Source organism: Typopeltis vanoorti, chromosome 17 (genome assembly GCF_054136105.1).
Source record: "Typopeltis vanoorti isolate ZY-2024b chromosome 17, IOZ_Tvanoo_1.0, whole genome shotgun sequence".
Taxonomy (NCBI): Eukaryota; Metazoa; Arthropoda; class Arachnida; order Uropygi; family Thelyphonidae; genus Typopeltis; species Typopeltis vanoorti.
This window is the reverse complement of record NC_143565.1, coordinates 113,325,229-113,347,236: the sequence shown is the minus strand read 5'-3', so window position 1 is coordinate 113,347,236 and position 22,008 is coordinate 113,325,229. Positions and strand designations below refer to the sequence as shown.

Genomic DNA, 22,008 nt, shown 5'->3' with positions numbered 1-22,008 from the left:
ATTATACCCAAGTAGACTTGCGCAGGACTAGTCGAGTTGTGTACAGGGGCTGTTGACTTCATTTCTCGTAATATTCCCATAACGAAAGGATTTTGGATCAGTTTTTACTTTTAAGATGAAAGAATGGGAGTTCATGTCTCTCATCATCGGCCTTTGGAACATAAAGAGTGCTGAGGGTCAGCAGGTAGTAACAGAGCGAAAGGTAGAATATGATAGTAAGAGGTAATAAAGAGGCCTCAGTCAACCTGTTTAGCTATGTAACCGAGAGGTTGTGGCTAAACGGTCCGTACACGTCATCTCTTCTCACCTGTTCTAAAAAAAAATAAAAAAAAACTTTAAATATACTTTATCCCTTAGCTTAAACTAGATTAAACCAGGTGTATGAAGATGTCATCTCCTAACACCTATTGCTCTCTCTCTCTATAAAAACGTGACTTAAATTAACCCAGGTGTCTGTAAACGTCTTCTGTTCATTCAAGAAAGAAAAGCGGAAAACAATTTTAAACTTAAATTATTATATGTGATTGAATGTGATTGAATTTTAGAACTTAACTAATTAGCTTAATGCCGCGAAGTATCGATATCAATATTGAAACAAATCGATTGAATGGAAAGGTCCAAATGGTAATACAAAAATATAATGTAATACTCATATTTTTCATATATAAGAAAAAAAAAGGTGTACTATATTATTAAATATTCTAGATTAGAAATAGCTATAAAAAGTTTTTTCATTCAATTACAATATATATTATATTTAACAATGTATTATTTAATTTAATTCTATTTTTGTTCCTGAACACCACAAATAAAGATTCTCTAATATTACGTTACAGAAATGCCTCCTGTTTGTCACATATAAAAAGGATTCTCTGAAAAATTTGTAAATTTCGATGTGAAAAATAATGTGGCATTCGACGTGAATAATACGGCTAAATATTACCTTGTTTTGTTTCGACTATTCGTACAAACCACTTTATTTTAATTTCTATTATTATCTGAAGTTATTTGCAAAACTCTTGAAGCTAAAGTTTAATAGAATTTGCTGTTTGATTACAGGGTAAGAAGTACATCTGTTTTTCGTATTACATATTAGCCGTAAGCATATCATAAGGTAGCAATTGGATCTGGGTATTTTAATACATGAGTGACACCAGGTAACCACCCCCGGATATCCAATACAAGGAACCTGTGGATTTTACAACAGCAACAAGATTTAAAGTATTGTGAAGCGTGTACTTATCTAAAACACAGGTTCGTAGTTTAAATCAACCAGTTACTTGGATAAAATATCTGTCAGGCTCGTTTTTCATCCTTGAGGCCGTTCCATCTTTTTTTTTTTTTTTGTTTGTTTGTTTATCGACACTCACGCGATGAGCAAGTAGTAATTCCATTGTTGTTAAATGCTAGTTTTAAAGTTTTTGAATGCTAATATAAACGGTATTTGCGGTATGTGCCTTCGTATTTCTGACACGATCTGTTTGTTTGAATGTAATCGCTCGAGAAGCGATATGACGACTTTATATCCCATAATTACCAAGCACGCACGTGAAAATACACAGACAAAGCCATTAAGTTAGTAACTGTACCCACAGGTGCATTATCTATTATGTAACTTTATTATGTACACTACTGGACAAAAGTTAAGACGCACTAAGTTTTTAAAGTTCGACTGAATTCACGTAATTGTGGCATTTAGGTTTCGTAAAGCCGACAGCCTATTCTTTATAGGATGATTCATAACTCCTGAAAGAGGGCAAAATAATACGTAATTGTAGGGTTTTCCTGGATTATTCCGATGTATAAATACTGCTTATTAAGCGATAAAGTTCGACAGTGGCATGTCGGGAACACTAAATAGGGATGGGCAAGAGTATAGACGTTTGCACCACCAAAAACCGGCTTAACAACTTGTCAAAAAAAAAAAAAAAGCATTGCACCGACATACACAGGGCAACAAAGTCCACGTGTCAAGGCAATCGAGTTGAGTAGATTCTTAGTATTCTTGTCCACTCTACGGGTCATCGTTAGATGTCAGCGTTCACTTCTTGAGTAAATGCCACTACGAGACACTGAAGATAAATACGGTTGGAAAAGGTTAATAAGGTCGATTTCCTTAAATAAAAATCTTACCTGGATAACCTGGTTGTTTCTTACGACTGGTTGATGTCTTTTCTTCTTTCGATCCTTCATAATCCGGCTAAAATAAATAATAAAAAAAAAATGGTGTGAATACAAAGGATAATATACTTTTATTTATTGCAGTATGTGTTCTTAAATGCTCCTTACCCTTACGGTAGCCCATATGATTGAGCAATGTGCACGCGCCATCACATCCTGTCCCATTACTAGCACTCAACAATACGCCAAAGATCTTATTCATTTACAAGGCGTCGAACGTGCATACCAGTAATGTTTCGCTTGATAACAGGTTTCGATCCCGGACTGACAGATAAAGATACAGGTCATTGGAACAGATATGAAGTTTGTTAACTATAAGGCCCACTTTATAGCTGCATGCATTAAGAATATCCGTCCAGAATAGTAATGAATGCTTTTATCAGTGCTCGCCCATGTTTTATTGACTTATAATTAATGTTCTCCTGAACATTCGCTGGGGGGGGGGAGGTCGCTTTTGGGACTGAGTGTTTTTAACTTAGTTCAAATCGTAGAAAGTGTCTTGTACTAATTAGTCAAGCTCTAATTTCAAACAATGCCTTAGTTTGCTTCGTCGAGTCCTTTCATTAGGTCAACAATGCGATGTTAGTCCTTGTTACACCATGTTTCGTTTTGACCTAAACTTCGAAACAGGTCTGATAGTTAATGCAGGTAATGCGCATGCACCCGATACAAATTATCTGGCTTGTATTCAATTAATATTTTATTAAAGCGTAAGCCATTTGGGTTCATTCGTAAATGGACGGGGCAACCTACCTATACAATGTAGTTGAAAATTAATGACACGATTTATCACATCCTGTCCCAGTTTCATGTAGACAACAAGTGCGGCGTATTTTCCGTTCTGTTCGAACGTAAAATAAAATCTATGTTGAATGAACCACAGGCATCCTATCGTCTGTGGTTCATTGTGGTATATTGATGGTGTATTCGATACCAAATACTGATCACAATACTTACAACTGGGACGGGAACTCTTTGAAAGTCTCGAGGTGGCAGTTTTGGAGGTTTTGGTTCTCTTGTATTTTCTCGTTGGTTTGTTGATTTGTTGCTACGGGAAAGTGACTGGGAATCAGTAGGAGAAGGCAAACTGTAGGGATCTTCTTCTGTACTGGAGAGACGTGGATTGTCAAAGACAGTTGCTACATGAGTTGTACTATGACGTCTTGATACTGTCAAAAATAATTGTGCTTTTATTAGGAGGATTTTTTTAAAAAAATAAAAAATTACTTTAAATATAATACAGAATATCTGAATTCTGGATCACATTTAAAAAAAAAAAAAGGAGGGAATAGAATTTTTGCTTTATTTCTTTTTCCCTTTGGCAACTTAAAAACAAGTTTTAAAAAATTTTAAAAACAATTTGAAAATTTTTAAAACTACTTTAAAATCCTAAATAATTTGTATTGTAAATGTTTTCAAATCTAGTTTTATAAATATCGTAAAACACCTTTTTCTTTCTTAAGTAATTTTATTATAAAGTTCTTAAAAATGCTATTTATTATATTATATTAGGATTTATTTTTTTTTTTTTTGAAAAAAATGAATCCTTTTTAGGACTTCCAGGGTAACGGATGGCGATGCTGTAGCCAATAAAGTTTTAACTGAGGCTCGGCTATTACCCGTTACCCAGCCATGACTGGAGCTTTTAGCTCAATAACACTCCATCCGCACAGATTTACTTCATTCAGATGACGGGATAAAGAGTCAAGGACTCAGTCCATCGCCCAGTCCTTTTAAGGACTATTATTATATTAATTTTTTTAAATAATTTTATATTGAACAAATTTTAATTTTAAAAAAATATTTATATTGAACAAAATGCTATTATATTATATTATTTAAAAAAAAGAATAATTTTATATCGCAGAATTAAAACTTATTCAAAATACTAGGATATTAATGTCATACAACTAATATAATTTTGTAATATAATATATTCTATTTGAAATTTATTTCTTTAATACACAGGCAAATAAAATTGAATATATAGAAAAAAAAATTGATCCGTGGGTTGGAAAAAGATATTCTAATTTAATAATTAATTAATCTATGTAATACCTATTTCACTCACCAGGGGGAAGCTTTGACTTTAACATGTCCAAAGCTACTATGTTGATTACCATTATCCAACACGGACATTCCAATATATCCTGGGCATCTTTCACAAAACTTACTGCCGAGATGCATTGACTTTCCAGTTTCCTGCGATCCGGGTACGCTTTTCGTAATTCACGGGATACATTTTGTTGGAATTTCTTCATGTCGAATAACTATGAGGATAAAAGGTTATTTTAGAAAGATAAAAACACTTTAAGATTAAAATAAATAAAACGTTTATATGAATATTTTGAATTGTATTTTCCTTACTTTAACAGGTTTTTCTGTCTCTAACTGACCCCCTAAACGAATAACTTCAGCAGAAACACTATTTTCTTCAGGACCTTTGGATTCCTTCACAAATACATTTGATTTACTGATTCGCTTAACCATGATGTTACCACCGTCATCCATCTTGATTTTAACGCCCTGAGAAAAGAAGATTAGGTTGGTTTTTATAAAAATAATTTTTAAAAAAATATGAAGTAATAAAAATGACTGATCTGAACATTGTTTTTATTGTTCTCGTGTCTATTAGTGTACTATTCCTGCTGAAGCTCCCTCCGAAGCATTATTATGCAGTTTATATTGTAAAGCTCTTCCTCAACACAGTTATAAAACAATTTTAGGTATGGATCCAAAATTTTGCTGCAGGTGCGCACTGTTATTTGATGACTTTCCCCACTTATTCGGCTTATTGAGAAGAAACATACAAAAAGTGATACGTTGACTTCTTACATTCCAGTGTATTTCACACGAAAGCTTGGTAGGTGTCTAAGAAAAGTTAACATTTATTGTTGAGTCCGATAATGTAGTCAAAAGAACACCTATGTTCTGCATCTCTTTTACGAAAACTAGCTAACGGGATTTTGTTCGTTTCGCTTGCTTCAGAATCATTTAAACGAGATATTCAATTCAGAACACACTTGCGTACAACAGCCAACAAAAGTAATTAATCCCATTTAATAGATTCTTCATAAACATAACTTTATTCAAAGAATAGTTAATCAAGGTAGAAATGTTTAAGTAATACGATAGAGAAGGTATTACTTAAACATTTCTATCTTGATTAATTATTCTTTGAATAAAGTTATGTTTAGGCCGATGTTAAACATAATACGACATTCCCATCCTGAAACTAGACTATTAAATACGCCATCTCATTTATGTCTTGCATTTTTAAACAATTAAAGTGTCACGTAAGCCAATGAGACACACAAAAAAAAATGGTGACAGATAAGTGATGAACGATGCTTCAAGACATCACCGGAAACACACACCATTACACAGATAATGTCATGCGATAATCAAGGTCGTGTCTCTCTCCTTGCCAGGTTAGAATTTATCTTTTTTTTTTTCATCTTCTCAAGGCAGATTTTTTTTTAATGTGTATGTGTGTGATGTGTGCGTTTTAAAATTATCCATACATTGTTGAGTAGTAGTGGTGTGTTCGTTAGGGGGCCCCTTGTACGCCCTAACGAACATTAGTCATTTTTGATTGTCCACGGACAAGTTAACGAACCATTGAGCTTTTCTGTTTATTACTTACGTGTCCAATGTGACGCTTTACTTCTTCTGTTTTGGCATCTCTCATGGGATTATCGAAACCACAAAGTCCGATTCTGAAAGGGGAAAAAATATATTAAAATTATTTCAAAAATAATTCGTTGAATTTAAAATTTTTAAAAATATTTTCACATTCAACCATTCCAAGGATCTACACGTGTTCCTGATTTTCTTAATAAAGAAAATCAGGAAGTTATTCTTAATAAATATGTCTGTTCAATGCACGTCTGATGAAACTAATATTGATTACTTTTAATCAATATTAAATTTAATATTGATTAAAAGTTTCGGACAAGAGCTTTTAAAAATTCAAAATCGTATCATCAGGAATAGTTACCCTAACCCGAGAAATGAGGTTGTAAAACGTTCGAGTCCACCTACGCCTTTTTTTTTTTTTTTTTTTTTTTTTTTTTTAATCTATAGAGACTTGTCTTGCTCATTTTGCGCTATTTGTTATTAAATTGTTCCTCCCCCGTTTTTTTTTAAATATGGCATTCAAAGAATCCAACTTCTAAGTCTGTCCGACACGGTTACTTTGCAAGGAGTAACGTTCAAATTGAGTGTGGAAATTCACACCACTTGATCATCGACTACACATGAATGCTTTCATTAAAAAGTGTTCAATCATCATATTTAATTAAATTACTATTTAATTTTTTTTGAAAAAAAAAGAGGGTAAAATTAAGTTATGAAATAAAAATGATGCAACTATTTTTCGTTAAATACTCATGGTTCAGAGTACGAACATGCAGCAGCGGTCTTTGAAACATACCTTGCCAAGGAAGTTCAGGTCATGAGATATACTTGATTGTTCCGCAGTATTCATAAGAACCGTGGTTGACACCATGTCCATGACTTCATTTTCAAGTTTCATCAGTTGCAATCCAAGAAACAACTAACAAGATGCTGTGCATGATGTACCCAAAGAACCTTTGGATTCATCATGGAGCTCTTTCCATTCATATTCGAAAATCGTTTATCCATGCTTTTCCATAGATTCAAATTTAAACTAGTAATAGTAAATAACAACCACCCTGATTTGATTTGTCGAGAAGAGAGATCAAATTTATTATTAAAGTATCAAGAGATGAAAATGATCTTCGATTACAGCACATTTCGCACTCATCTGTCACATCCTCCTTTCATCTGACCATTCCAGTATGTGTGGCATAAAATCGGAAAGACGTTCTGAAAACAGATCTATTCTGGTTGGATATATTTTGCATCTCGCAGATAAGCATCATTAAAAAAAAAATTTCTTCGACTATTGGAACACGTCCGTGGTTTATGGTTTTTCTTACAAAATGTTCCACTTGTAAAATGCATTTATGATTTTATTCGTTGATCATATATTAATAAATGATATACATAAATTGTCAACAAGTTTCACCAGCTATTCTATCTGGCTTCTTCAGGACAAGTATAACGGTAGATACTAACGTTTGCTAGTAAAAACGAAGAATGAAGTAACACAGTCAAATAAATTAAAACTGACGCGTAACAACATAAACATGGTGGCTCAGTCATTGCTTATTGAGTGCGTTGGATAGTTTTTAGAGAAATGAAATTCTGGTAAGCTGAGTGAATTTATTAGGCTTTTCCAGATGTCTTTCAGTTTGAAGTTTCTACATCAAAAATCTTCTTATGGTTAGAGATCGAGAAGTGATGGGCTAATCCTGAAGTATATGTTCAGGATTAGCCCATTGGCACGTCCAGTTTTTATTTATGTTCACGTCCCCTATATGTTCTTTTTTTCGAATTTCCAGGCTTCCTGATGTTTGGCCTATGTAATTTAATCCACAGGAACATGGGATGTCGTATACACCTGCGTATTTGAAGAAGGCATTAATATCCTTAGGAGATATTAGAATGTAGCGTATAGTTTTAGACAGGTTTGAGAGCAACTCCGACGTTGAAAGACTTCAGGAGTTGGCTATTTTTGTTGAAACTGAGCCTGCATGAGGGATGACGATGGACGATGTATATTGCGGAACAGGAGGTTGTTGCTGTGGAGGGTTTCTATGAAGAATCTTTTTGATTCTTCAAAATTTTGATTTTTTGGGTAACCACTATTTACTAGTTTGAGATATGAGAGCGAGTTCATCAAGGAGATCTTTTTCTTCTGAGATAATATTGGTCGCTCTATTTTAAGGATATGTATTATGCTGAGTTTTTGAGCAATATGGTGAGCTGATTTGAAGTGCAGGTAACGTCCAGTGTCTGTTGGTTTTCTATGGATTGTGAGCTGGATTTGTCCATTCTCTTGTTTCTTTATTAGTGTATCTAGAAAAGGAAATTGATTATTCTTTTTAAGCTCTAACGTGAACTGTATTTTTTGGTGGAAGGAATTTATTTTCGTAAGGAAATCAAATAAGGTTGTTTCTGTGCCTTTCCAAGTAATGAAAACAACATCTACGTATCTCCACCAAACCAACGACTTTGGAAAGGATGCCAGCTTCTAGTTTTTCCATGAACAGATCAGCACAGGGAGGTGATAAGGGACTGCTAATGCCTGTCATCAAGTTGTTCATAAATTGTGTTATTCACTTTGAAATAATTCGATTTGAGGCAATGTCGAAAAAGCTGAGCTGTGTCATGTGGATAGAGATTTTCTATAATCTTGATAACTTCAACAGGTATGTTGAAGAAGTTATCAAGTAAATTCACTCAGCTTACCAGAATTTTTCATTTCGCTAAAAACTATACAACGCGCTCAATAAACAATGACTGAGACACCACGCTTATGTTACAGGCCAGTTTTAATTTTATTTGACTATGTTACTCCATTCTTCTTTTTTACTAGCAAACGTTATTGTACAGTCATACTTGTCCTCAAAAAGCCAGACAGAATAGCTGGTGAAACTTGTTGACAATTTGTGCATATCATTTATTAATATGTATGTAGTCAACGAATAAAACCAAGAATTTATCTCCAAAATTGACCTCCAATCTACATTTTCAAAATGTTCAAGTGCAGGATTAGGCAATTGACCTCCAAAACATAAATTAAGCTATTAAGCTATTAAAGCTCTGGTCATGGCAGGAACATAAATATACTTTTTTTTTTAACTTTAAAAGTAATTATTTAACTAAATTTATGGTGTATTAGTAACTTAATTACTTTTTTAAATAGCACGTTACCTAAGAGAATTTAACCTCTTTTTATTTATAATATTAATTATATAGATAATTTTTTTAAAAAAGAATTAAGTTAATATTAAAGTAAGAAATAAAGTATTACAATAAAAATTAAAACCTGATCAAAGCATCCTCTAATAGAGTTATTTTTAATTTTGCGTGCGTGTGTATTTCGCAATTTTGAATAACTCGAGAGTTAATATACTTCGAATTTTAAAAAAAAAATATCAGTGACAAGTTTACCATCTCGGCAGCAATCAATGTTGCTTTAAAAAGAATTTCGGGGTACTTTTAAGTACCCTGTTATTTACTGGCGCCATCACCAGGAAATGCATGATAAATGGTTAAAGAAGAGTAAATTATTGGGCAAAACGTGAGAAAATTGTTAAGAGTGAAAGGATTAAAGCTACGGACGGTGAACCAGACCTGTCCCAGACGCATGATAAATTACAGCAAAGATAAAGTAGCCTGAAAATCTAATTAACATTTGTAGAGTACTAATTACAAGGACGACCTTGTTTTTAATGTATTCAAACAAGTCGGGTATTGTCTTTTAATCGAGGTCCCCTTAGCTAGAGACCCCAATTAAAAACCGAAACGTTCAAGAACAGTCGTGAGAGGCAGTTGACTTACCTGTAACCGTCAAAGCCATCGTCCGAACCATTGATTGTTAAGACTGGCGCTCGAGCATAAGCTTTGGCTACCCTCCGGTTGCGCTCCATGCAAATAATTTTGGCCCAAATTTCGTCATCAATCTGATCCCACTTGTTGAGCACCTCTTGAATGTGATCCTGAAACAGAAGTCAAATTTTAATTACCTTTAATTTGAAATCGGATACCTTAACTTGAAAAGCACATACTTGATAGTAGGACATCGCTGTGACATTTAAATTACGGGTTCAGAATTACTGGACGACAGATAAGGTTGATGACCACCCAAGGTGAAGAGTGACGCTTAAAAACCGATTGGGTTGGCAATGTCTAGGCTGTGCATTGACGTTACTATCACGTAATTGCAATGCTTCGTCGATGCGTGTAAGTGTTGTATGACAAGCTCCACAAGATTCATTTTGATCGGGGACTTGGACATTCTTAAATGACTTGCGTAGCCTTTCATTTTCACGGTGTAAACAAGATTGAAAAATGGCTTGTCTTACTGTTATGACCCCGAGTTTGAATTTATACTTTTTTTTTTACTCCCGTCTCCTTGGCTTTTTTTTCTTTTTCTTTTTCTTTTTTTTTTTTTTTTTGCTGCAACCTTAACCGAGTTCATGTTATTACGATAGACAGACGTACAAAATTAAACTGGATATAGGTAAAAAAGACTTGAATTATTTCGTAGTTTATATAAAGTGGCTTTGATAAATAAAACAGATCAGTCATCAACAAATGTTATAACTATTAGACAAATCTTTGTAGCTTTTTTATTATTGTGTATGGCAGTTTAAGAAAAATTCAAGTAATATTTTTGGAGCGGTGATACTATCTGTGTTAATCAGCCTTAATTGTTACGTACCTCAGTCAAATAGGATTGGAAATAATTGAAAAACATTGTAATAACGAATCTTCGGCCGACACCCATAATAAGCTTCGGATATTTCAATCAAACAGATGGGTGATAGGTATCAATTCTCCTACACCTATTACTGCTTCTTGAATGAATCTTCGAAACAATACAAGATGTGAGCCACGCTCCAATAAGACTTGTTTCTCTAGCTATAACTAGTATTAAAACGACCAGTGGTTGCATCCCCCCCCCACACACACACTTCTTGAACCGAAGTACATATTTCAGTTTCCGCGAACCCCCACACAGGATCCATCATATGTTGATAATCACTACATTAGACTACAAAGAGCCTCCAATTGAATCTTGATATTCTCCCCAATGGGATTCTACTTATAGATTATTCCAGCAATAGCCGATGTATATATCAGTCTAATAGCCCTCCAGGTAAGTTCCTACACGTGCACAAAACGCGACCTGAATATGAAATATCACTTTTCTCTTCTTTTGATCGCATTGTTCTGTCTTTTGTTATCAATTCTTTTGTTATCAAGGATTCCAGTCTGCGTGCGTGGAATTCAAGGCTCGTGACTGCAGCCAGTAGATCTATGACCTACTTTGCAAGATGAAACTGTCCTATGCTGACTATTTCTTCTCAAGGAGTGCATCAGTACTCATTACATAGACAATTCTTTTTATAGAATTCCAATTTCTCACATGCCATGAATAGATAAAAGCTGTTTTATTCAAGGAATGTTCACGGCAGTTAACAAATCCTTAACCTCTTTGGTGGCATTGTTTATAGCACTATGCAAATTATATGACATTGTATTGAAGTCATCAACATGGTTTAAACAACTAGAAATAATGCTAATTGGGAATAATGATGAAAATACATATTGCTCTGTGTTTTTTAATGATCTGATTAGCGATATTTAAAACTTATTTAGGCTTTTTCAGTCATTTTAACAATTGATTGTAATTCAACCTCAGTTGGATAATCTATAGGGGTGAGGTTAATGAAAACTGTTGGGCAACTAAACATTTCAGTTTTTTTTTTTTTTATAACTTTTCTAAGCAAACCTTAAATTCCACAGAAATCAAAATCATCTAATATTACTGTATTACCAACTACTGCAACCTTGTTTCAAACAGAGACACCATAGAATTTTGTGAAACTACTTCTTTAATAAGCAAGCAATTCACTTAATTGGGACAATTTTTATGTTCTCAAAACTATGTTTTCATTCCCAAACAAAACTGGTCTAAAGAACTCAGAGAAGAAATATTTTGCCCACTTTCTACTGGAATTTTAATAGATGGTAGTGTCATAAAACCGGACATGAAGCGTAACTAAGAACTTTGTCTTAGGTTTTCCGAGTTTTATCCAAAGACAAAAGATCAGGAATTGAGATCCATATTTTCCTTCCGTTGTATACGAATCTTTTTAAAAGAAGTATCACTCGTGTAATGATCCCGCGTTCTTTAAACAAACGCGAATGACAGCATGATGACCAATAATATCGTTTTTTTTTTTTATTTGTTTTGTGCAAACGATCAACTTGAAGTGGAAAGTTGGTAAGTTCAGAGTAATCTTAAACAAGTAACTGAAAAACTATGAGGTTGCTTGGTATATAATTTTTTCATAATTACACTTTTAAATGTGAAGTAACTGTTTTTAATAAAGTTAATAATCAAGAAATACTCTTAAAACGTTGTTTATTCTTTAGTAATATACTGAAACTTTCCATAAAATTAAAAATAACATCTACAGTCATGATGTCTTCTTTTATAGAGACCTCTGGTAACTCTATAAAAGGTAACTCTTCTGATACTATTTTAATATAATTTTAGTCGTAGTTCAGACACTGAGATTCTTGACACAACTAGATCCATTCCCGATAACTATACCTCTTGAGTATTACATATCGTGTAACACGTACTTTCTTATATAACAATTTTTCAGGTTCTTTAGTGAAGACTTTTTATAGCTTCCCATCAGAGGGCGCTGTGCTAATATTTGTGTCATTTCAACACATTTCCCTTTGAATCTCAAATGTTGTTATAATTTTTCTGTCAACACCAGATCAAAGGATGCATTTAGGATTTCGCCACATTGTTTTTCTTAATGATGCTGCCCTAACAGCTTAAACCAAGGGTGGGTGGGGGTTGGGGGTTGAAATGGGTCGTGCCCGAAGTGTTAAGAAACTTCCAGAGAGGTCAAAGGCAAATCGGCAAGTCACGGAGGCAAACTAAACCCAGACATTTCAGCAGCGTTAATGTCATCATTCCCATTCGAATTTGATGCTTTGGATCCATCCGGAGGCTGTGGCAAAGAACTACCGAACTTTCCCACTCACGCTGCTCGCATCATATAAGGTCGTGGTCTGGCCATCACTCTTGGCGTGATATCTGCACATACCAACCCTTATCTTTTCTTTACGTTTCCCCTCCACCCTTTTTTCCTTATTGTGGTTTCGGGGCATTCGTTAACTGCGTACCATTACCAGACATTCTCCACAAGAGTTCATTTTGAAATTCATTACAACAGCAATTTAATGTGGCTAAATCAATCAATAATTAGGCTTAGCAGCAACGTCGCTTTCTCCGACATTTGGGCGATTCCTCGGCCATCTTGCTAATCCCAAAAGGTTTAAACTAGTGTGGTATTTCCTTGCACGCCTGTTTCCGAAAAACAGTAATTACTGTAAAAGGGGGTAGGACTTAAAACCACTTTTAACCGCAGCATCACGAAAGAACTGTGGAGTTATGGAAGAGCCGTCACTACATCCGGCCTTAGGGAGAGGACTGACCGATCACCTGAGGCTGACAGCCAGAGGATGAGGTGCACGCTACGTTTTCTCCACCCCTCTTTTTCTTTTCGACCCTGTAAAAGGGAGGTGGAGAAACTTGAAACGTACCCTGAGCTGCATGAAGATACGAAGCATTCTTTAAGGAGACCAAATAGGGAGGGGGGGGGGGGAAGTCAAGGTCGTCATGACCTTCTGAAGTCAGAATACTAAAAATCATCAAACGGACACTGACACCTTATTTAGAGGTTATATTTAGGGTGTCAAAGAACTTAGTATTGACCAGGAGGCGAGATGGGAAGCTATCAAAGCAAGTTAAATGGAGCGCGGGCATAAAGATGGGAAAAGTGATACAAACAACTAATTAGAACACTAGGCCTATACAGAACTTGAATTGGAATGGCATTCATTAAAAACTATCTCTTCGGAGACAAATCGAGTTCGATTGAGATCATTTCCAAGAACTCGTTAGAACCTGTTATGGAAAGTAGAGAGAAGCAGGAGGATAATCATTTATTGCCTAAGAGCATGAACAATTATTCCGGAGAGAAAATAATTTAATGGCGAATAATACGGACAGATGGGGGGGGGGGGGGGGATACTACCATAATTTCACTCGTTGACAAGTTTTTGCCCCGCACATTACTTTCTACGAGTTTATAACCTTCCTCTCCCTGAAGGTAAATTGTAGAGTGACCCTATCATGCAATGAGTTATTCTTAACAAGCCACTTTTAACTATAGATTTGAATTATTGATTTATAATAAATAGTGTTCGGTGAAAGTAATTTATATGTGTTGGTATGTGCGATTCATGTTTATAAATGTGACCATTTAGCTACCAATTTTTGTGGATAGCGAAGAATAACAGTCTCCCTTTAAATATTAGTGGCATGGAGCAATACTCACTGTAGGGTATGCTTACTGCGCTCGAAGAGCATCAAGTTCGATGCTCTTCGAGTGCATCAACTTCGATGAAGAGCAATTAAAAGCATGATGCACATAATGGTTACATTAAATATGAGCGAGTCCCGCATCAAAATGAAAACTACATAAATTTGATCCGAAAATATTTCACTCGTTTGTGTTGGTTAGTTGGATCTCACGTACTCTGTCGGTTTATATGCTTGTGGATGAAAAATTCCTCCATCACTGTTAATAATAATCATTAGAATGAGTACCGCAATCTTATAATTACCCTCCCCCCCCCCAACCATCGAAACTTCAACATACGAATAGGTAATTTTACTCGAATACATACAATCTCTAATAATTTTTTTTTATGTGAATCCCCACAAAAGGTTGCATCCCACTGTACATCAGTACGTGAATGTGCTAAGGGTTATATAATGCATTTCTGATCGCCAATAACTATTGCTAGTCTCACACGAAAGAGATGAAAATCATCTACGACCTAAAAATTGGAGCCTCGGTAGCTCCAGTACTTTAGTTGGGAAGACATAGTTGAATCGCATCTATAACGCAAAGACCTGCTTTTCAGCGCTTTTCAGTTAAAGGTGAGTTAACCGGTGTCATATAGAAGTTATTACTCCCAGGAACTTGTTTTCATCCCTCCAAACAGATGAACTGTCCTGTGAACACACAAAACTATTGAACTAGGAAGCCACCTTGTTCTATAATTCCCTAGTAAGGTTGCATCGCTACTCTACCAACCCTTAGGTTGAGGAGAAACTACTTCTGATAATAATTTTTTGATGATCTAGTACAGAAATTCAAATCCAATTCAAGAAAAATATTTATACAATCCTCTTCAATTAAAGAATATTTCTTAACACTTTTTGAAAGTCAGCGTCTGAAGACCCAACCTACTATGATCATTACAGAACTGATAATAAATTTAGAATGATTAAGTGAGAAATAAACAATCACGTGACAAAAATAAGGGCACGCAATTATGAAAAGTCACTCGTGACCAGAAATTATTATAATTACATATTTTTGAGATTTAAATAATTCCCAATTAGTGAAATGCAGTATCGCTGCAACAGAACTGTTTAACTAATGAATATGCTTAGTATGTCTGTAAAAGGCATTTTATACTTTTTTTGTAAATTAAAACACCGCAATTTGAGAATATTTTCGAATACTGTGCAATTTAACATAATGAAAGAAACGACACACATATCAAACACGAGGCCACAGTAACAATAGCACTTTTTTGCGCAAAATGCTATTGTCGTAAAGAAGTACAAGGTCTGTTACCATGGAGACTGCAATTGACATTGTTCAAAAAAAAAAAAAAAAAAAAAAAAAAAAATGCAGTTTTTATTTTCCTTCTCCAAAATTTCGTTTACTCGTCAAGTTTTGAAACGACTTTCATCTCAATTCTGGAGACTTTCCAAAAGTTATGAAAAAGAAATTTCCATTCCCACCTTACGAACAGGGATACTAGTTATTTTACAGGGGAAAAAAAGAAGAAAACGTGACAAACAAACGTTGACTTATATTCGACACAATGACCTGTAGATCAGCAGTGCTGTAAGCCATCTGTTACTCTCCCCTGATATTTAGAACAGGTCATTAAAAACCTGAATTTGTAATGAAAGAAAGTATATCTCCAGACATATGCAGAACTAAAAATGGTGTCGCTGTGTGTTAGGGAAAATACCCAATCCAATTAAAGTTATAATAACTGATTACTTATTTTTCGCTTCAAGATATATTTCATATTATAATGAAATATTAATTATAGAAGATAAACTTCTTCCAAACAGGAAATCGTTGTAATAACATCAAAGCTATACGCATCTATAAATCATCCTATACAATGAACAACATACTTTCTAGGTGAATAATCTGCACATGCGTATTAGCGGTTAATAAAATGAAATGGATTGGCCAATACTTTCTTTACAAGCATAATTAAAACTTCGTTAAATTCTTCACTGCCATTTTTTCCCACTTTTTATGTTTGGTGGAAATATCTGCTAGAGCGCCACCTAGGTATCTTTTGAAGGAACTAAAGCAAATGTTTATTAAACATCACTTCCCCGTGACTACACAGAAGGCAATGGATAATTTCATAGACTTCTTGACTTAGTAATTGTTAGGATGCTCGTCACAGTCTATATCGTTTAGGGAGCTTGAGGCGTATCGTGTTAGTTGCTAACATGCACAAGGTGAACCACTGTAAGCTCGTTCATTGCGGGACCAGTGCCAGGCTGAGTGTATGCCAAAGAAACATCTCAAACCGAAGATAAATATTTGGGGGGGGGGGAGGAAATCTAAGGAAAATTATACATTCTTCTTGTGTTGCTGCACGAAGTTTCTAAATGCGTAGATTCTAAACATGCAAACTGAAGTTACTTTATTAGTCGTAGATAAACATACTCCACCTCGAGAATTAATACATATGAATAAGTAAATAACCAAATGTTTGGTTTCTTGAGACAATTTTCTTGGAGTCGTTTGTGATTTAAAAAGCAAAATATAAATGAATAATAAAAATATTTTTAAAAAATTCTTCTACCCATATCACTTATGCTATAGGTTTAAAACCTTTGGTGGTCGGGAGTAAAAAAAAAAAAAAATAATAATATATATATCACATCAGTGATTTAATATCACTCAGGATTTAATCTTGGGGGGGGGGGGGAAGCGAGTTAAGTATACGATTTGAGAATACACACTACGCATTGCATACAAGCTATGACTGAGCATCTGCAGTGATCGCCAATACATGATACCCGTGATCTCCTCTGGCCCGGCTCGGGCTAACGAAGCAATGCTTCGTTCGCCTAGCGTTCAACAGTGGCCTTGATTCCCGACAGCTATAGGGTATTCCCACCTAATGTGACCGCTAATTCATAAGTAGTATAGAAATAGAAGACACGACACAATATCAATTTAAAAAATAGTTTTAATTAGGAAAAGATTTTTTGAAAATTTTCTAGTGTTTTTTCCTTTTTCTTTTTTGGAGGGCCAGTGTCCCTTGGGCCCTTCCCTGGGTGCGCCACTGTATCATATTATAACTATTCGCATCCTTAGTTTTAAGCAAAACTGTTAAAATGATTTCGACTTCCTTATTGATTCTAAATTTGTCGCCAGATGGCAGCACTACAAAGACTCGATCCATTGAAAAATACTTTTCGCCGATTTTCGTCAAGAGTAAGGAATGTATACATATGCGGTGCCTAGATCGAGAGTATATTTGGTAGAGCAGTAATCCCCCATTAATCACTGCAGGATTAATGTGATCTCTCAGCGGAACAGAATAAGCGGAGAACCAAGCGTCCTTGTAGCCCTTAGAATGTGGACGGATGCTTCTCCTTGACCCCATTCCCTTCCGCTTGTTCCGGCCCAAATTATCGTGAGACATCTCTAAACGAACACCTTTGGCCGTTATGTTTCTTTCACCCCCCCCCCCATTTACGTCCCCCTTTATTTCAGCACGACAGCACCGAGACCAGAAGAAAGGCCACCCACCCACCCACCTACCATATACAACACTAAGACGACGTTCTTTTCTAACCTTTTGGTGCGTGACGCAGTGCGCTGTGGTACGCACTTGGTCGGAGCGCGAGAAGTCAACTTTCGAGCAAAACCGGACAGGTTTCTTTACCCGTCAAGGATAAGGCAAGGTTCTGAAAATCTGCCTCGCCTTTTTCTTACCCTGGTGACAAACAGGAAACGCGGTGAGAGAAAAATTGTAATTCATTTCATACAGTAGCCATCTGGTGGCGAAACCACCCTGATCATCCCGTACTATTGTAATTCCATCATAATTACTTTTTTTTCGTTTATTAGGAGTTTTTTTTTTTTAAATTTTGAGAATAGACTCATACGAGAAATATTGGACAGATTTTAATGAAATTTGGTATTAAGCTGATATTATTAAAATCTGTAGCATCTGATCATCATATGTATTATTTCTGAGAAAAATTACAGAAACATGCATGGAAGCAGATTCTACTGCTAGTGGAAAGCGAAATATTCTTAGGGATGACGAAATTTATATATAATAAATCCCTTAATGCCTTTTATTTCCCAAAAGGGAACATTGGAGCGTCTTTAGTCCTAACTTAGCCAATCTCCATCTCTCACCCTTCACTGATAGTAAGCCTAAGTTTTCAGTGAACCAAGGAGAGGGAGAAAGAACGTCAACCCATGCCATCTTGTGTTCCTAAATTGTAAGAAGCATTTTCGTTTATAATGGTGTAGGTACTGTGATTTTTTTCTACCAATGCTAAGTTAAAAGCCCATATTTCCGGGAGATCAAACCATCCTAACCCATGCAGAGGATCGACTACTCAGGAACTGGCCCAAGATAAACTTCCTCTAAAATGGAACTTAATGGTCTTTGCTTCCATAGCGCTAGGCTGCCTGAAGAAACATTTCCAGGGCTACATTGTATTAACCCTTCCATAATCGATACACGAACGGTTGTAATAGCATATCGATGTCGTGCGTGAGCGGATATATATATATATTAAACCAAAGCTGGGATGGACTCGTGAGGCACCAAAAATCAACGAATTTCTTTCTCAGGTGCCAGAAACATCTGTGCATGTTTCTTCTGTATCTTTTTGCTCTATCATTGCGAAGAAAAGTATTGATTACGGTAAGTGCCTGATTGGATATGCAGTATCAGGGAGACATAACTGGAGTTGTCTCAAGCAGTAAGAGAATGACTTGTTGATTATTTGCGTATACTCTAACAAATGATTGAGAACAAATACTGTTCTTCCATGAAGCAACATAACACTCCTATACCTATAACACTCGAATAGTATTAACTGATCATTACAAGCGTGTACGTGAATAAACAAATATAGATAGATAGAACAAAAAATTGGCAAAATAAAATGTAGTTTATCTATAGAACACAATATACTTAGTTCGAAATACATTTGTGGATAAAGAAATATCCACAGTGTTATAGAAATACATAACTGCTATTAAAAGTCATACAAAAAACAAAGGGTGTTTTCACTATATATTATTTAAATTCCAGAATTAAGCTTAATTATAAGAAAATTTCACTTAATTATGCGATATATTTTATACAAAATTTTATTTTTAACTTTATACAGAATCTGTATGGAGATGCATATAACAGACGAAGTGAATTGATACAACTTTATCAGATTCTAATGAGATACTTCAAAGCCATTATCAATATTATTAAAAAAATGTATACAAATATTTAATCCACTGAAGATATTGGAAGAAAATATAAAATTTATTAATTTGACTTATTTTAACGAATCGCATTAATTATAAATACATTAATTTTCTTATGAAGGCAATATGAAACTCCCTGGCAGTGCCACCAAATGATCAGCTTTTGATACAAGCAAAGATCACTCACCGGTCCTCGAAGTAACTTTCAGATATAAAAACACGTGATTACACCGTTGTTTCTTCCCCGAATTCTCGTAAACAAGTCAGGGGCAGCGTTCCCATGTTGAACCTGGAAAATTACACCCAGACGATAGGGAGGAAATAGCGGTTGTATGGGGGGGGGAGTGGTTTACACATGTTAACCTTTCGTCACATAACGGCAACCATATAGACCCTAACGCAGGCGGCAAACCTTCAATTTCGAAGTGAACACTACTAGATAATATCCGAGGGGTTTTGCAGGGGGGAGGAAGGATTACCTAGTATGTACCACCGCTACTATCATTAAGTCAGGACAGTGCCTTGTATGGCTGAAAGTAATCGAGTTCCCACGCATGATCCCTTCGAGTTTTTCTCCAGTCTGACTGGGTCCTCTCTATATATAAACAGAAAGTCACTCTAAGATAAGCTGGGATTTTTTTTTTTTATCCTGAAGTCATGATTATATGACTTACAGACTTGTTTATTTGTATTACTAGGCGCCTGATGTTTTATGATTTCCAAGACAAAGATAAGTGGATGGAGAGAAAGAATTAAATACATAAAAAAAAAACGCTCCTTATACATTTCATTATGGTAGTATTTTCTACTAATAAGGAATATTTGATTTGTGAGAATTATTTTTTTCTTAAAATATTAAAACAGTATTTAGCCTGCACTCAAGTTTTGAATATTTACAATGACAGTCATTTGATGCCTATATTTTTATTGTAAAAATAAATAAAATAAAAGTTGATGCTATCGTTTACAAAGTATAAATGACAAGCTCTTAAAAGCATTTTATGAATTTTAGTAAAATATTGCCCTTGGGACAAGTAGTTTTATTTACAACTATTCTATTTGGTTTCTAAATTCATATATATTATTTAAAAAAATAGATTGGGTATCATAAACGCAGTGATATCTCCTAATCTTAAGTATTTTAACAGATAACTTTTAGCAACAAAGAAATAAATGCTTTCAATTGCGAAACTCTTACAAAATGGTTAACTCTGTTTTTACTTCTACGAAGTATATGCAAATAACAAATTACCTATAAAATGGACAGATGTATTTTCGTTACTAATAGCTGATCACTTTTATAAAATGCATATTCAAAATATATCCTGGAGAAAAAAAGCATTAAATTTTATGATCTAATGGAAAACTAAAAAATATTTGAATTTTTTTTAAATCAAAATATTAATTCCTAATGTCAAAAAGTTAGTTATACAGGGTGTTCGGGATAAATTTGACATATTTATAATTAATTATATTTTTCCGTAAGTTACATGTATTAACACACACTTCTCTTCATTTAAAAGTTTGGACCCTTCTTCATTCATATACAAGATGTCAGAAAGGATGGATAGCTGGAACCCACCTGAATCATGGAAGAGAATAACTTGTATCATGATGATTCGTGCCCGCCATCAAAATAAGGATATTACGACTGCTGCCCAATGCTCCCTGAATACAGTAAAAACAATCAGGCATGAACTAGAGACTTGCAATGGTGACTACGAGGATGTAGCAAGAAGAAAGATCCCTAGCAGACGATCTGATTGCGTTCGTACAGCAGAATTCCTCGCAAATCTGCAGGAACAGGTGTTGAAGAACCCTGGCATTGGAATTCGGGCTTTGTTCGTGGAGTTGCTAACTGTAGTCAAGCCCTGGATAACAAGGGTAGCCAATGGTAGGCCGTATGTATGGCAGCAGGATTCGGCCCCTTGCCACACCTCTGGGAAAAGTCAAAAATGGTTGTCTGAAAATTTCTACGATTTCACCAGTCCAAATGTTTGGCCTCCGAACTCCCCAGACCTTAACCCCATGGATTATTTTGTATGGGGCGCAGTTGAAAAAGACACCAATCGCACTTCCAGTAATACAAAAGCCCAGTTAATGGATAAAATTAAAACAGTTTTTGCGGCCCTTCCCAGGGAGACTGTAGCATCAGCTTGTTCGAGGTTCCGAAGCAGAATTGAAGCTGTGATCGATGCTAATGGTGGTTATTTTGAGTAAATCTTGTTGATAGTATTGTAATTAACTCTGCCTGTAATGTTTTTTTGTCAATTCATTAAATTTAATAGATACAAAGAAGATTTTCTTTTTCCTTACGAAACTGTCAAATTTATCCCGAACACTCTGTATTATCGCAACTAAAAATAACATAACCTCTAGTTGAAGAAAATGAGTTATTTCTTCACACAAATTGTATTTATCTTCATGTTGATAACTTTTTGGTATATAATACGCAAATAAATTTTATATTATTAAATATTTCGGGTATTGTATATCCCTATAAATACGTTCGTATAATAAAAATCGTTAAATATTTAATGGTGTAAGTACAAATTGATCACTATTA

General features: G+C 34.9%; 1 protein-coding gene across 6 annotated transcripts in view; it reads right to left on the bottom strand.

Annotated features, from left to right (window-relative positions):
• The window catches only part of LOC150097806 (uncharacterized), a 105,244-nt gene that overhangs the window by 3,864 nt on the left and 79,372 nt on the right, over positions 1 to 22,008 (bottom strand). For all 6 annotated transcript variants that reach the window (XM_090406787.1, XM_090406790.1, XM_090406791.1 and 3 more), the window contains exons 3-8: positions 9,616 to 9,773; positions 5,828 to 5,900; positions 4,549 to 4,707; positions 4,253 to 4,451; positions 3,139 to 3,350; positions 2,134 to 2,200 (exon numbers count right to left, since the gene is read on the bottom strand). In XM_090406787.1, the coding sequence (XP_090262913.1) occupies positions 2,134 to 2,200; positions 3,139 to 3,350; positions 4,253 to 4,451; positions 4,549 to 4,707; positions 5,828 to 5,900; positions 9,616 to 9,773 (868 nt within the window). The remainder of the gene's footprint in view (positions 1 to 2,133; positions 2,201 to 3,138; positions 3,351 to 4,252; positions 4,452 to 4,548; positions 4,708 to 5,827; positions 5,901 to 9,615; positions 9,774 to 22,008) is intronic.